We start from the raw sequence: 16,897 nt of genomic DNA, 5'->3' as shown, positions 1-16,897 counted from the left end.
CAATTTGTGCCAAAGGCACGCCTCCAGCTACACTTTCGCGTGACTTTCTGTTCAATTTAGTTTTCTTCCCAATGCACATATGACGCGGACGCGTCAGCGACGCTGTCGCATCGCGTGCGTGATTTTTTTTATAATGCAATATGCAGAATACAATGCTTAAATGAATGCTATGCATAATTCCAGGTTCAATCAAAACTCAAAAATAGACTAAAATTAAAACTAAAAAAGGAGCGATCATACCATGGTGGGTTGTCTCCGACCTAGCACTTTTAGTTAAAGTCCTTAAGTTGGACATTTGATGAGCTTTCCTGTTATAGTGGCTTGTGCTTGAATTCATCCAGAAATCTCCACCAATGTTTGGAATGCCAACAGCCTCCGGGGTCCCAAACAAGGCATGTAAAGCCCTTGAGTAGTATTAAACAGGTTCTCAGGCTTCCAGTGTGCTAAATGTCAGAACAGACTCCAGGATCCCAAACTTTGCTTTTACACCCGTTCTCGTCTTGATATACATTTTTCCAGCCGAGTGGTAAGTAATCTGAATTCTCACTACAGTGACCAAACAGCTTCCGAGATCCTTTCAATTGAGCTTGACACCAATCTCCGCACCTCAAATTGAAGTGCGAAACCTCATTGAATCTTGCATACCAGCTCTGAGTGCAAGTCATTTCCCTTTTACTCTTAAAGCTGCAAAGAGCTCTAAGCTGGCCATCTATTTCAAGTAAACCATATTCAAGTGGAAAAGTAAAGATAAAAGTTAAGGATTTTACCCACTTGAAGTTGGAGTTGGGTGGTAGTGGCCTTGGGATAAGTGTTTCCAGTGGTTCTGCAAGCTCTACTCCCTTATGTTCTTATGTGAATTCCTCCACTTCTTTGCAAACTTCTTCAATTTCAACCATGTCTTGATCAAAGTCTTCAATATCTTCCTCATCACTTGAGTCATAATAGGGAGGTTGAGAAAAGTCTACCTCTGCATCATGTTCGTATTCACTTGGGGAAGATTCTTCTATCTCAAGGAATTCACTTGCGGATGCAAGTTCATTATTAAGAGAACTTGTCTTGTGATTATCATTCTCAAGGAGACTTGTGTCTTGGGTTGTTCCGTCCAATTCTTCATATGATACCTGCTTCGGGGGTTGTGCACTATCCTCCTTAGCATCAATTGTAACGTCCTTGACGAAATTCTCCGCAACTCTGGGTTCCCATGGAGGTTCAGCATCTCCTAAATCCTCAATCAACTCTTCTTCTTCTATAATGACAGCTTCCTCTACTTGTTCCAGCATGAAGTCATGCTCTGTACTATCTACTGGAGTTTCTAGTATCTCCTTTATGCTACGTTCTTCATTAGATTCTCCACATGAAGCCATGGGGATTCCTTGAGTGTCCGAACGTCTGGAAGATAATTGATTTATTGCTTGCTCCAGTTGATGAAGGGTTGCATGAAATTGATCTACTGATTCTTCGAAGCGAGCCTGTGATTCTTGAGGTGATGGGTACAGACATGGTACATAGGGAAGTGGTGGTTTTTGGGAGTAATTGGATTGGAATTGGGGCGGATAAGGATCATACGGTGGTGAATGGTGAAAAGGAGCTTGTGAGTGTGTTGGTTCAAAGTTATGTTGAGAGGATGGTCTCTAAGCACAGGGTGGGGCTTGTTGGTAACTACAAGGGGGTCCACCATATCTATCAGCTTGGTATGCATTGTAGAATGGTCCTTGTCCATGATATCTTGGAAGGTGTTGTTGCCTAAAGGGTTGATCAGATCCTCTTGGATCCATCCATCTTTGATTGCTTAGACCTTGATGCATATTCCTGTTATAGCTTCCATTCCTTTCAACAAAATTAGAACCAAACTCAAAGCGAGAGGGGTGAGAACTCATAGTAGCTAATAGAAATAAGAAGGGAAAACAAAAACAAATAAACAAGTAAAAGAAAAATATTTACAATAACCAATAATAAGGCACACATTTTCAATTCTCCGGCAACGGCGCCATTTTGACGTTTGGAATTTCTATCGGTAAAGAAATATAAAAATATGATCGCGTTGTATGTATAGCTTATAAACCAATAGAAAATCCTTTCGTACAAGCGTTTGGTTGTCACAAGTAACAAACCCAATAAAATTTATAAACCGAAGTATTCAAACCTCGGGTCATCTTCTCAAGGAATTGCAGGGAAGTATGATTTATTATTGGTTATGGAAAACAGTATTTTTGGGTTTTTGAAAAGGTTTGAACAAGAGAAATAAATTGCAGGAATTAATAAATTAATAACTAGAAAACTCTTGGCAAGGTATGAGAATTGGAAACCCCATCCTAGTTATCCTTATCAGGTGTGATGAGTATTGTCCGTTGCTTCCACTTAGTTAACCCTTTCTAAATAAAGGAAAGTCAAGTGGACCAATTAATTTGATTCCTCAAGTCCTAGTCAACTCCTAAGGAAAGACTAGCTTTAGAGGGATCCAAATCAACCAGCAAACTTCAAATATTAATCAACTACTGAGTTTGATAACTCAAGAGTTACCAATTACTCAACCAAAACCAAAAAGAAAAAATCCAAATTATTTATATAATAAATAAAAGAAAGCAATCATAAGTCTGAAATACCTCAAATTGTATTAAATAGAAGATTAATCTAAACATAAAGAGTTCATAAACCAAATTGAGAAAATAAATAAAAGGAATATTAAACCTGAAACTTAGAAGAAATTGTAAGTTGAAATAATAAGAAATCCTAAATCCTTTAAGAGGAATCCTAATCCTAATCCTAAGAGAGAGGAGAGAACCTCTCTCTCTAAAAACTACATCTAAATTATGAAAAGTGAATTATGAGTCATCTCCCTTCATTCCTCCACTTTGCAGCCTTTAATCTGTGTTTTCTGGGCTTGAAACTGGGCCGGAAATAGCCCACGATTCGCTGGTTGCGAAATCTGCCACGCTGATTTTTGTCACTGCGACGTGTCCGCGTGGAGCACGCGTTCGCGTCGCCTATCTGTATGGCCACTATGGCAAATTATATATCAAATTGAAGCCCTGGTCGTTAGCTTTCCAACGCAACTGAAACCGCATCATTTGAACCTATATAGCTCAAGTTATGGTCATTTTAGTGCGAGAGGGTCAGGCTAACAGCTTTGCAATTCCTTCAACTTCTTATATTCCTTCCACTTTTACATGCTTCCTTTCCATCCTCTAAGCCATTCCTGCCCTATAATCTATGAAATTACTTAACACACATATCAAGGCATCGAATGATAATAAGAGAGGATTTAAATAAAAGAAAATAAAAGCCAAAGAAGCATATTTTCAATCATAGCACAAAATCAGGAAGGGGAATGTAAAACCATGCAAATCATATGAATAAGTGGGCAAGGACTTGATAAAAATCACTCAATTGAGCACAAGATAAACCATGAAATAGGGGTTTATCAGAGACACCCCACCGTGGTAACATCTTTCCTTTTTTTCTTTTTGTAAATATTGCTAATAATTAGTTTAATTTTATGTTTTGTTTGGTTAGATATGTTTATTTGGGAGTTTAGTATGTTAAATAAGGTTTTATGATGTTTTGGTAGTTGTTTGGAGATTTGGAATGCTTGGTTTGGTGCAAAAACATAGCAAAATTTTGAAAAACAGAGCACCATCCACGCACACGCACACTCCACTCATACACGTGACCCAAGTAATTTCAATCATCCACGCACACGCGTCATGCACGCGTACGCGTGGATTGAATATTTCCACTTCCCATACATTCACCCGAGAGTTGTGTCTGAAGTGTGCCAACTTTGTGCCCCAAGGCACGCGCACGCGTACCTCACGCGTACACGTTGCCGCTCCAAATAACTCATCACGCGTACGCATGCTTTACGCGTACGCGTTGCTACCATTTCATCAATCCACGCTTACGCGTACATGACGCGTACGTGTGGATTGCCCTGTTTCACCCACCTTCTTTTCTTCTCCTCCTTCCATTTCTTTCCTTCTTCTCTTCTCTTTCCACCCTTCAATCATCATCCAACACTACCAAACACCATCCATAACCACTTCTTTTAGTTAGTTGGTTAATTGTTTAATTAGTACATTTTCATTTTGTTTTCTATTTTTCTTTATAAGTGTTGGATTATTAACCTTGTTTACTGTTTCTTGCTGCTGATCATTGATGAGATGTTATTTTAACATTGTTTTTAATTTGCATTGTTGGATTTCTTTGTTGAGGTTATATTTTGTCACTTGGTTTTAAGTTTTTATGTTTAACATTTGTGAACACCAAGTGAATGTTACATTGTTTTTAAGCTTCTTAACTCTTTTGAATTGCATGTTTTGGCCACCATGCATTCATCATGAGTGCATGATTACAAAAGAGAGCAAAGAGAAAAATTAACACTACAAACCATGAGAATGAAATAGTAGAAGCAAGAAATCATAAAGGAAATGAGATGGAAACATGAAATTGAACCTAGATCTAAGATAGAAATGTCCTAAACCTAACCTAATTCTAGAGAGAAGAGGGAGCTTCTCTCTCTAGAAACTAACCTACATGATGCCAAAACTACTAACAATTGCTCCCCCTTTGCCCAAACTTGAATTCTGCATGAAATAGCATTAGAAATGAGTTGGATTGGGCCCAAAATGCTCTAGAAATTGCTGGCCACGAGTTGCTTTTAGTAAATCACGTGCACCAATCGTTGCGCACGTGTACAATGCGCACGCGCATCCCTAGACGTTAGGCAACTATAGCAAATTTTATATGATTTTGAAGCCCCGGATGTTAGCTTTCCAACACAACTGGAACCGCCTCATTTGGACCTCTATAGCTCAAGTTATGGTCGATTGAGTGTGAAGAGGTCAGGCTTGACAGCTTTACAGTTCCTTCATTTCTTCATGAGTTCTCCCACTTTGCATGCTTTTTCTTCATTCCTTCAATCCAATCTTTGTCTTCTAAACCTGAAACCACTTAACAAACATATCAAGGCATTGAATGGAATTAAAGTGAGTTAAAATTAGCTATTTTAAGGCCTAAAAAGCATGTTTTCACATTTAAGCACAAATCAAGGGAGAATTACAAAACCATACTATTTTATTGAATAAATGTGGAAAAATGTGATAAAATCCCCCAAATTAAGCACAAAATAAACCACGAAATCGGAATTTATCAATTGACCGAAGATAACATGACATCAAAAGTAAGCTTACTTAGTGATAATCCAAATCCAAACTATTGAAAATGTTCCTTGGTTCCAAGTAACTTTTTAAGTCATTGATTCACAATAGTGGAAATCAGAAATCACTTTCTCTATTTATCCCAAATTGACGTTGCAGAGATGTGAAGAAGAAGTGAAGAAATTAACTTGCATGTAAATGGAAATAAATCACCTTTATCCTCTGACTTAGCTTAGCTTGCTTTGATTAGGGCGATTAGACATTTGCTTTTGTGATTTACCTTTTTTTTCTCTTTCTTCTCTGATGAATGAACCAGGAAGAAGCTTTTTCTCTCTTTCTTCATAAATCTGACAGATGAAGCTTTGTGAACGTTGGCTTTGGTTGGCTTCAACTTGGATGAATCAACTTGGACTTGGATTGGCTTGATTTTCCAGTCAGCCCAAATGATTTCTTTGCTTCATTTCTTTGGGCTTTGTTTGTGGATAAAAGAACTCACCAACAACCTTTGTTTCTCGGTTTCATTGGTTTGGGCTGCTGCTTCTTTAATTTTGGCCTGCAACACTAACAAAAGTAATCAAAACTAATTGAGTGTTTAACCCAATAAATCAATATTTGTCATCATCATTTAAATTAGTTATTTTCTTAACTCAACAGTATTCATTATTTCTAATAATAAGTAAATTTTTAAACATACCACAAATATTATCAGATGAAGAGCCAATAAATTATTTTTAAAACTTAAAAATCTTTTAATCCTTAATAAGAAAAAATGATTAGATATGAGATTGTACATTTTTGGAAGAAAAGTGAGCGAAATGTCACGATAAATTTTAAAATATTAGATTTAATAGTATTTGTATAGTTTTTTAGAATATTTGAAAATAAAAGAAGTATAGAAAAATCTAAAAGTATTTAGATAAATGTGATAAATTAGATATTTATAATGAAAGTTTTAGATATTTGATCTGAACTACTGATTAGATTTAGTTATGATCTTTATTAAAGAGATAGATGATTATAAATAGAAGTGAGATTTTGAATTTAAATATATGAGTTATTTGTATCAAACTCTTAAGTAATAAAATATTATTTTTACCAAATATGAGTATTATGGTGGCTTGGTGTTAATTAAGAGTTTAAGTAAATTTAAGTGCTGATACGCTGTTGCATTGGTTAGTATCTTTAAAATAAATAGACACATAAACAAATACACAAAAGTATATTGACATAAAACACACAAATTTTATAATGTGTTAAGTAATAATGTACAATATATATATAAGCCAAATGTTAATTTTACTTTCGTTAATATATTTCATCACTACAACATCAAAAATAAAAATTGATAATTTAAAAAATAATTAAAAATATATAAGAAATCAAATTTTATGTTTTATATATTATATTTTTTATCTTAACTTCAATAAAAGAGACTAAATATATATATTTTATGTATATTTATATACCACTGTATTTATGTCTTAATAAATAAACTATAAACATAAACTACCAGTTTAATAATTAATATTTATATCTTAATAAATAAATAGGCTAATTTTTTTATATGATTTTCAATTGTGAGTTACACTAATTTATGGAGATTGTGGGTGATTTACACTGTTGTGATGGTGTAACATTGGAATTTGGAAGGGGAGGGGTGAAATCGGACTGTCCGATTTCTTGTTGGGAGAAAAGAACACAAATCGGACGGTCCGATTTGTGTGAGGGGGAGTGTGCGTTGCATGTAATCGGATGGACCGATTTCTTACTGACTAAATTTTTTTTGACTCCGATGGAACACTAATCGGACCCAGGAATTTGTGGCTGGCAAAATTTTTTTAATCAAATGGTATGTTAATCGGATCCAGCGATTTGTTGTTGGCTAAATCAGATGCAACACTAATCGGACCCAGCGATTTATGTTGCGTGAAAAATTTTGAATTGGGAGCATGCGGTTGGACCGTCCGATTTAGTTACTCATGCATACATAAACCAAAGAAATCACAGAACCCCCACTTCTTCTTCTTCTTCTTCTTCTTCAGCGTGAGTTTCTGCATTTAGGTGATGTTCTTCCTCTTCTCCCATCCTTCTTTGTTTCTGTAGAATAGATTATACTGAGAATGAGAGTATTTAAACACGTATAGTATTATGGATGATAGAGTTGTATTAAAAATTTATTGTTATGTACAGATTTTATTACTAACATATGAGGGAGTTTAATTTGTATGTGAAAATCTGTTAGATGTTATTGTTCCATTCACATTGTCATTTGATGAATTAAAAGGTGTGAGTTATGAGAAGATAGATTCTCAAAGATCTAGAAAAATATCGTGTATTTCGTACAGGCATCCTTTACCTGTGTTTGGTGGGTTCGTTCAATTTCAGACCAAATATGTGACAGATGAAGCGAGTACGCAGGAAATGTTTTCAATGTATATTGAGAATCACCACCGAATGTCGTGCATCGAGTTGTATATTAAGTTCGAGCAATCTGAAGCGGACCGAAATATTGAATTGGAAGATTATAATAATGATAGCAAGGAGGATTTTGAAAGTAACTATGAGATCGTTGGTCCAGGTGAAGACGAAGATGGATCTGACGGCACCATGAACGCGGATGTGGCGGAAGTTGCTAATGCACTAGCAAACTCGCTTCCGTTTCAAGAGCCTTCTTTCATGCGGTCGTTGGACTTGGAAGCCATGAATGCACCGGAGTTTCCTCAATATATGAAGCAGGTATGTCATTTGAGACTATACCATTTGATTACTTTATTAATTAATAGTTCTTTAATAAGAATTATATTTACTAGTTCTTTATGTAGATAGAATAGCGAATGTGTAGACTGTTATAATCATAGATGGTAAAGTGTATTTATCAATTGTTTATATGATAAATGATTTATTACTGTATTCATAAAAATTGATTTATTACGTATAACGTATAGAGAAATTTTAATTGTTAATATATATATATATAATGATTATTTATAAAATTATATATCTTGTGGTGTGATTGTGGCAGAGCTTCCTGTTGTGGCCGATGGTGAATTTACGGTGGGGATGGAATTCAATTCAAGAGAGGAAGTAATCAAGGTAATGAAAGATTATACCATCCGTAGAGGTGTAGACTATCAGATTTATGAGTCGGAACCGACGACATTCTATGCTAAATGTACACACTATGGCAAAGGTTGTGATTGGCTGATCAGGATCACAAAAATGCAGAAGAAGTACTATTGGGAGATAAGGAGGTACAATGGTAGTCACACTTGTACCAGGTCGACAATTTCTCAAGACCATTCGAAACTGGATTCCAAGACAGTTGAGAAGCAATTAAGCCGTTGGTAGAGGTTGACCCATCTTTAAAGGTGAAATCAGTCATTGCGGAAGTCCAGTCAAAGTTTAACTACACCATCAGCTACCGAAAAGCTTGGTTAGCAAAGCAGAAGGCGATTGAGTCCATTTTCGGAGGTTAGGAAACATTGTATGAAGCTTTGCCCATATGGTTTGAGGCCATGTGTCACAAGGAGCCGTCAGCAGTGGTTCACTTTGAAACAATGCCTGCGTACCAGGGGGATGATTTAGTTCCTGATATCCGTGTACTACATAGAGTCTTTTGGAGTTATTACCCTTGTATTAGGGCCTTCAGACATTGCAAGCCAATAGTGCAGGTGGACGGGACTCATTTGTATGAAAAATACAAGGGTTGTTTGTTGGTTGCAGTCTCATAAGATGGTAATAACAACATCGTGCCTATTGCGTTTGCCATAGTGAAGAGAGAGATTTCTGATGCATGATACTTTTTTCTAAGTAACCTGCGTCAACATGTGGTGACACGTGATGGTGTCAGACTTATCTCTGATCGACACGATTCTATTAGGTCAGCTATTGCTCAAAGTAATGGAGCTTGGTCTCCTCCTATAGCTTTCCATATGTTTTGTATCCGGCATATTGAGTCGAACTTCTTGAGGAAGTTCAAGGCACCTTACTTGCAAAAACTTATCGTCAATATCGGTAAGTTTAAATACAAGGTTTACTCCATTGTTATTGTAAATACGACTCGATAGATTGTTGTTCATTGGTGATTGTTTTTTATCGTAGGATATTTGAGGACGATTTGGGAGTACCAGATGCGCTATAAACGATTAAAAGAATGGGGTATGGCCTACACCAACTGGCTTGACCGTATCCCACGTGAGCAGTATGCTTTGGCATTTGATGGTGGATACAGATGAGGTCATATGACCACCAATCTTGTGGAGTGCATCAACTTCGTCTTGAAGGGTGCACGCATCTCTCGGTCACTGCGCTTGTTAAGGCTACATTTTACAGTCTGAATGAGTTGTTCACTAGGAAAAGAGCCGAGGCTGAGGCTCGAATTAATGCTGGACATGTGTTCTCTGAGATGGTGACCTCCAAGATGCATGCAAATCAGCGAGCATCGAAAAACATACAAGTGAGCTGTTTTGATAGAGAACATGAAGTCTTTGAAGTACGTGAGATGCCTAGTGGGGGTTAAGTATGCAGTTGACCTATGCCAACAACAGTGCGACTGTGGTGAATTCTAAGTTGACCAAATTCCGTGTCAACATGTTCTAGCCTACTGTGCAAATCAATGATTGGATTGGCAAGTGTACATTCATGACGTATACAAGATGGACCAAGTTTGAAGAGTATACAGGGCTAGATTTAGACCACAGAGAAATCCTACAACGTGGTCTGCATATCATGGACCTTGATTCGTTGGCAATCCGTTCCTCAGACAGGTAGCCAAAGGTCGGCCTAAGATGACCCGCTTCTTAAATGAGATGGACACTCGCATGTTGCGTGGTCCTACGAGATGCAAGCAATGCGGTGTCGAAGGTCACAACCGTAATAGATGTCGTCAACGTGGTAGTCCAAGTGCGGGGGCACCTGGAGAGTAAAAGTTACTATTGTTACATTTTCTCTACAGTCCGTCTTCTTCGGTGCAACCCCAAACTGGTGCAAGCACTCGGCCTCCAACGCCTCAAAACTACTCATGGTCGGTCCTGTAACCGGAAGACCATTTGTCGGCAGATCAATAATCATCGCCACATCCTCCAACGTCACCGCACACTCACCAACCGAAAAATAAAATGTGTGAGTCTCAGGCCGCTATCTCTCAATCAGAGCATTAATCATTGCTTACTGACATTGGATTACCCCAATTTGGGAAACATAATAAAACCTGTCTCCTGTAAGTGACCCTCAACAATTTAGTTGTACGAATCGGGTGGCTTTAAGTGATCATATATCAACATCCGTAAACCTTACAAAATCACATTTCCTTTATAAGTACCAGTATAATATAACTAAATTAACAATAATATAATTTTCCTTACATGTCCATTATAACTTACTACCTGCATAATTGGCTATCAAACATACATTGTAAACATACATAGTAAATTTGCCTAATTTATTGTCTAAATTATACTAAATTATGTTAAATTCAAATAATAATAATAATAATAATAATAATAATAATAATAATAATAATAATACTTTTTTTGTTTACATGATACTTAAATTTTGAGTTTGAATCATTTCTTTAGGTACCTTTATTAAAAATTTTAAAATATCATTTATTTGTATTTCTCTTATTGTCACTTTTAGTTGTGTTTAAAATTTTGTATTATTATTAAAAATTTTAATTTTATCACAACTATTATTTTTACTAAATCAAAATATTAAAAAATAAAAACTTACATAATTAAAATATCAAAGATAATTAACAATATAAAATTTTGGTTAATTTACTTTTTTAATTTTTTTTAAGTTTTTGGTGGTCCAATAATGATAAAAATTGAATGCTGCTTGTGGGGTTGAAGAGCAAATAAAAAGATATGAGAGTGAAAGTGATGGTTGCTGGGAGGGAAGAGACACTCGCAATGGAGTTACATTGAAAAGGAGCCAACAAGAAAAGCATGTGCATGCTCGCCACGTGGTAGCAGGACACAAATCGAACCTACCGATTAGTGTATCCTCCGATTTCAATTCCTCAAATCGAACCGTCCAATTTTAGTTCAGCAGCCATCACAGGTCGATGATACACCTAAACCCCCATAACCTTGGTATACACCATAAGCTCTTCCATATCAAAATTAAAAAACTCTAAATAAATACAGTCCTAAGTTTAAGTTTGTAGCGTTCATATCCAATAACGACGGATAAAGAGTTAAAGACTCTAGCCCCGAACCGCTTCGCTTTTGTGCTCAACTTCTCTCCGAAGAAACAAACACCTTCTGTGTCAAAATTCAAAGGAAAGAAAGAAAAGAACCACAACACACTGTTGACTCCTCTTCACTCCGGAAGCTGAAAGCTGAAACGTAGTGTCCCAAACGTTAGAATCATAAACCGACAATGGCTACGGATAAGTCGGTGATGGCGGTCATAAGGGCTGCGAGGCCTTCCTTTCGAAACGACCACGACAAAGCAGCGTTTGTCGTTCACGCCACCTTCCTCTCTTCCGGCTACCTCCTCACCGCCACCGGCCCCCAAGCCCTCTCCGACGACGCCCTCTCGCATCCCTCCACCGGTAACACTTTCACTAATTCCCGTTTTGTTCTCTCTTTTTTCTTTAACGAAATCATTTAATTTCGATAATATTTGTGTGAAATATCCAAATATCATTAATTATCACTCTTCTTTAGCGAAAACAATTGACAATTCTGTTTTCTGTTTTCACTTCTTTCTTTGCAAGAAACAGAAAACAGAGAAAGTAAAAAAGGCAAACCAAACGTGCCCTAAGTTTGCAGCACTAGCTATACAGAGAAAGTAAAAAAGGCAAACCAAACGTGCCCTAAGTTTGCAGCACTAGCTATGTAGAACAATTTTCATCTAATCAGTGTAAGAGAGTTTTATCGGATTATCTAATCGGAAGTTTCTGTTTATGACTTTAAAAATAGCGACGAGGTGAGTCATGTATTGTTGATAATGTGAAAATATATAATTAGATGTATACTTAAGATTCGTTTATGCTGGCGGTGCATACAATTCAAATCCTCATATATTTTAGGAACATTTTATCCATCAAGATTGAATATGTGTATTTAGCCGTTCAACATGTACTTTAAAAGATTATTTGTTCTCGAGTTGATGATTTATTGAAAACCATCAAATACTGATATGTGATTGATTGAGTGAATTACAGAGGTTCGTTATTTAGATTATAAAGTAAATTTGAGCTTGCAATCTAGACAAAGGATTAGGCTTCCATACTAGACAAAGGATTAGGCTATGCAATCTAATCTGAGGATCAAGTCAATTAAGCTGAAGTTAGAAGATAACCTTGTGGTGTCAAGAGAAGATGTAGCAAATTGATATATGCAGCCTGTAGCTTATAATTAGTATTTACTGATCATTTTTAATATGTGGTTCATGATTGTGTGTAGAGGAGGTGTCTGTAGAGAACTGGAACCAACTAGACCAAGAATATGCTTTTGTTTATGTCAATCCAGAAAAGGTTTCAAATAAAGTGCTGGTAAAGTGCCTCGTTATGAATGAGAAGTTACTCATTGATGCCTTGAAGGAAGGGACTTCTGACCCTGCACACCTTGAGATTTGGTAAGCCACTTTTTTCCCCTTCAAGCTATAAGTTCTTCAAGATTTTGCTTTCATTTGCTGCATTGCAAAACTAAAATTTTTGTAACTGACCAACCTGGTTTTCTTTGTTTGCGTTGAATTGGGCTGCGTTGGAGTTTGGAGCTTCTATTAGTTGATGAATTATTTTATTACTCTTTTTAATTAAATAGAATTTTTCATTCTTGATAGAGGAAGACCAGAAACTAAAATATAATGGCTATGGTGGGGACAACTGAAGTACTGAATTGTGATTTTTAATTAAATAGAATTTCCATTCATGATTTTTAATGAAAACTGAAGTACTGAATTGTGATTTGATAACCATTTGAAATCAGAGTTTGTACTCTGTATTGTCAACTTTTACCCTTTTCCCCCATTCCTTTCTTTGTCACATCAAATATTAAGATAGAATAGTTAAGGGAATAAAAAAGCCACCAGAAATATTTTGTATATCCATTCTATGCTGAAAATTTCAAGCAAGTGTGTATTGAGTTTTGTTGCTCAAAGGTTATCTGCTTTTCTTTCTGGGTGAAGATTTTCCTGTGTTGGATATGTTGTGAAAATTAAAATTTTCTATGGTTAATTGTACTTCTTGTGAATTTACGGTTATGTCATGATCTGGTGCTTTGATTTTTCTACATACAGTGTTAGGGATTATACTATAGCAAATGAAAGCAGCAATTATTCTGAGCAGTTCAAGAATTTGGAGCAGCTGGTGAGAAGACTAAATCAGGATATCTTAGCCAAATTAGATAGCTCCTCCACTTCCAGTTCAGCAAGTAATCCTCCACGGTACATATGGTTTCATGTCTCAATCACCTCTTTTTTTCTTTTCCTTTTGTAAAATCTTCCTTCTTCGTTTTCAACTTTAGAATGATGCTGTAATATATTTGTAGAAGTATTAGGATTTTCCTATTTCTGTTCTTTTATGTAGTTCCTGAGTTTCATGTATATGCCATCAAATATGCATTATGCATTTCATTGTATAGTTATAATATACTGATTATGGGTAATTGTGGCATTCTGTTACTATTCTCAACATTTTTAGCTATTTACACCGATTCCAGATTTGCAGACAGTTTTCAATGAAATATTTTATTCTTCTGAAAGTTTCTGTTATGTTTTATTTAATAAGCCTTTTTCTTTTGACTTTTTTGTGTGCATTGTGCTAAGTTGTGTAGTACTGAAAATTGCATGATTTTTTTCCACTTTGAAATTCAAGATATTTGATTACCCTGCCTATATGTTTTATGTATATATCAGATTTCTTGATTGATTCCTAGTCAACAAACATGATCCAATTCTAGGAAATGAAATTTTGTTTGATGCCCATTTTGTGGCTGAGTAATCATATTTCACTTTTTACTCAAGGTTGTGAACATGTCAACTCAGCTGTCCTTGTCCTTTTGTGTGCACAAAATAAACCATGTAGGATAACCAAATGAATTGAACTTCATTTTCCTTGTTCTGCAATCAAGCGCAGGTGCAAAATGTTGTACTGAGCACCTACACGCACAATTTCGAGCCAGGATATGAAACTTGTATAAATCAAAGTCTCTACTCACATTGAAAACAAACTTTTGGTTGTACTTTCATACTTTGTATTAAACGATTGTTTGCATATGATGATTTTGAATGTATGATTTGTTTCATCAGATATCCTCTTCACTAAATTTTATCATTGTACTTTACAGATCTGGATCAAGAGAAGCAAGGCAAGAGATACACGAGCCTCCTGTTGGATTTGGTGGACATGGTGGTGCTCCAATTCATCCCTCTGGGTAAGGATTTGCCTATTGATATTATGATTTCAATGTAGTTTGTCAAACTGCTGTTATCAGCCTTGAATGATTGAATTCCCTCAATAGGAGAGATTTTTTGAAGGGTCTAAGTAATTGAAATATTTTTTGTTGTTTAGTTAATTGTCCATGTTTGTAATGTGAGTAGGCAGTGTTAATGATGTAGCATGATTATGTTCTACACCAATTGTGATCCTTTAAAATAAGTATCCTTGTGAAGTGAAAAAGTGAGTTCACACTTGGATTAGTAACTCCCGTTGGGCATGGATCCCATGAAATTATCTAAAGGGAGTTCTTATTTTTTACAAGAATATTCATTTTAGTTGATCCAAATTTGTTTTACATATAATTACCGTTCCTACTACGTCAAGGATTTTTAAATCACATTAACCATGATATCATATTCATCTTTGAACTCTCTTATGACTTAATAATTTTAGTAAGCCTTGTCCATTTATTTTCCCAACTGATGCAAACCAGATTCCTAGGCAAATAGTCAGTTGCTAGCTTGTAGACAGGAATGGTGTGCCATTTGTTTAATTTGTGTGTCTAGTGTTTGTCAAGATCAGTTTATATGCACTTAGTATATTTGATGGAGCAATTGGTTCACTTAGTTGCTTCCAAGCTATGCCGTTGTTATTTACCGTCTTCACTATCTTCTCTTCATATAATATTGTTGAACCTTGCATCGATCAATATTTTTCATGTTTTCTTTAGAGTTATATATCCTCCCGTTAATCCAGTTGGTGATAGTGATCTCTTTCCTGGGCCTCCTGCTGGAGTGTACCCTACATGGTATGTCTTCTCCAATATACTTTTTGGTTTTTCTTTCAAAGTTGTTAGCTCCATGTTAAAGTGTTCTTTAGTGTTTCATTAAGTTGAAACTCTTGTTGTTGATTTCAGGGGTGATCCGGGCACTGGTGGCAGTATGCTTGTAGGTATGTATCAGGAAAAATTTCCGATTTAAATACAATTATAACAAACATGGTTTCCCCTCAATATTTGCAATGCTGAGTTCTCAACTTGGAAACAGGACCTAATGATCCCCGTTGGTTTGGTGGAGAATCCCCTTTCCCCGGAGGACAACCGTAAGCTATCTGTATCTCATTCTTCCTGCATTGCTCTCCTACTATGATTTCTCATTTTTGAGGCTCACATCTGTGGTTTCATTTAAATCAAAATAGGGGAGTCCCTCCTGGTGTTCCGCTGGGTGCACGGTTTGATCCCTTTGGCCCACCTGATGTTCCTGGCTTTGAACCCAACAGGTTTCAGAGGTATGGTTTGTTATTTATTATACGTCATTTTGCAGCTATTTATTTATTAGAATTTAATTTCGATGCATTGTCAGCGTAAAATAATTTTACATGTGCATCTAATTATATAAAGCTATAGCAAAAATAACTACTTTTTATATTGGCCACATAAATAGTCATCTAAAAGAACGGATGTGATTGCACCACTATGTAAACTAGATTAAAAGTTAAGATGTGTTTCCCTATCATGTCTTGCTGGCTTTTGATGAAGAACTGAACATATTTGGTGAAAAAGGATTATTGTTATTACGTGGAATGTTGAAAACTTCAGTTGTATTATTACTTTTCATATTTTTATCGATGAAAAGTTACCTAAGATCATGTTCCTCGCAAGGCTAAAAGTTATGCCTTTAAGGCTTTAACAAAGCAGCTGTTAGGGATAGTTAAATATGACATCAACTACAAAATCAATATATCATGTGTGTGTGTGAAACACACAGACTGAATTAAAATTTTCTTATTTCTCTTATTCTTTTTCAAGAGGCCACCGAGGCAAGGTAATAATGTTCATCCAGATTTGGAACATTTTCGGAGGGATGGGGATTTTATATAGTTACCGAAGATCACGCTGTACAGAGAAATGTTTAGTCATCTTTGGAACATCCATCTCAGTTTTTGTAATTTTGGATATTTCACGCTATAAACAATTCAATTTCTTACTTAATTCCTTTGTCCAAGTCCCGGATAAATATAAATTGGAGAGTGCTAGGTAAATAATGACCATCTTGAAAACATGAATAATTACTAATCAAATAAAAGTATACCCTAGGGGTGTTCAAAATCAATCCGGACCGAACTAAACCGACCAACCGAACCGGAAAAACTGAAAACCGAATAAATCGAAAATCGAAAAAAACATGTTTTGCTGATTTTATTACGGTTCGGTTTTTGGTTCTGATAATGAAAACCCCAACCGAACCGAACCGGTCAGGGAAAACCCTAAAATACCAACACCCCCTCCCTCCACAAAGGCCGAAACGAACGTGCCTAACTTAACCCCCTTCCTGACCTAACCTAACCCCCT

The 16,897-nt window shown here is 36.0% G+C and overlaps 1 protein-coding gene across 3 annotated transcripts; it reads left to right on the top strand.

The window, feature by feature from the left end:
• Nucleotides 1-11,347: 11,347 nt before the first annotated feature.
• LOC107475031 (probable proteasome inhibitor) lies at nt 11,348-16,870 on the top strand. 3 transcript variants are annotated; one of them, XM_052256856.1, is made up of 10 exons: nt 11,580-11,715; nt 11,887-12,026; nt 12,572-12,743; nt 13,407-13,553; nt 14,456-14,542; nt 15,278-15,355; nt 15,464-15,498; nt 15,594-15,648; nt 15,745-15,834; nt 16,355-16,870. In XM_052256856.1, exons 3-10 carry the CDS (start codon nt 12,676-12,678, stop codon nt 16,584-16,586), a joined length of 792 nt encoding a protein of 263 aa, XP_052112816.1. In that variant the 5' UTR covers nt 11,580-11,715; nt 11,887-12,026; nt 12,572-12,675; the 3' UTR covers nt 16,587-16,870. The 3 variants fall into 3 exon arrangements, with proteins under 3 accessions (XP_052112815.1, XP_052112814.1, XP_052112816.1); XM_052256855.1 differs by lacking the exon at nt 11,887-12,026 and having other exon boundaries at nt 11,348-11,715; nt 16,357-16,558; XM_052256854.1 differs by lacking the exon at nt 11,887-12,026 and having other exon boundaries at nt 11,348-11,715; nt 15,745-16,479.
• Nucleotides 16,871-16,897: the final 27 nt, after the last annotated feature.

The sequence above is a fragment of the Arachis duranensis genome, chromosome 2, assembly GCF_000817695.3.
Source record: "Arachis duranensis cultivar V14167 chromosome 2, aradu.V14167.gnm2.J7QH, whole genome shotgun sequence".
NCBI classification, from domain to species: domain Eukaryota; kingdom Viridiplantae; phylum Streptophyta; class Magnoliopsida; order Fabales; family Fabaceae; genus Arachis; species Arachis duranensis.
The sequence above is the reverse complement of the archived record's forward strand: the minus strand, read 5'-3'. Positions and strand labels throughout refer to the sequence as shown.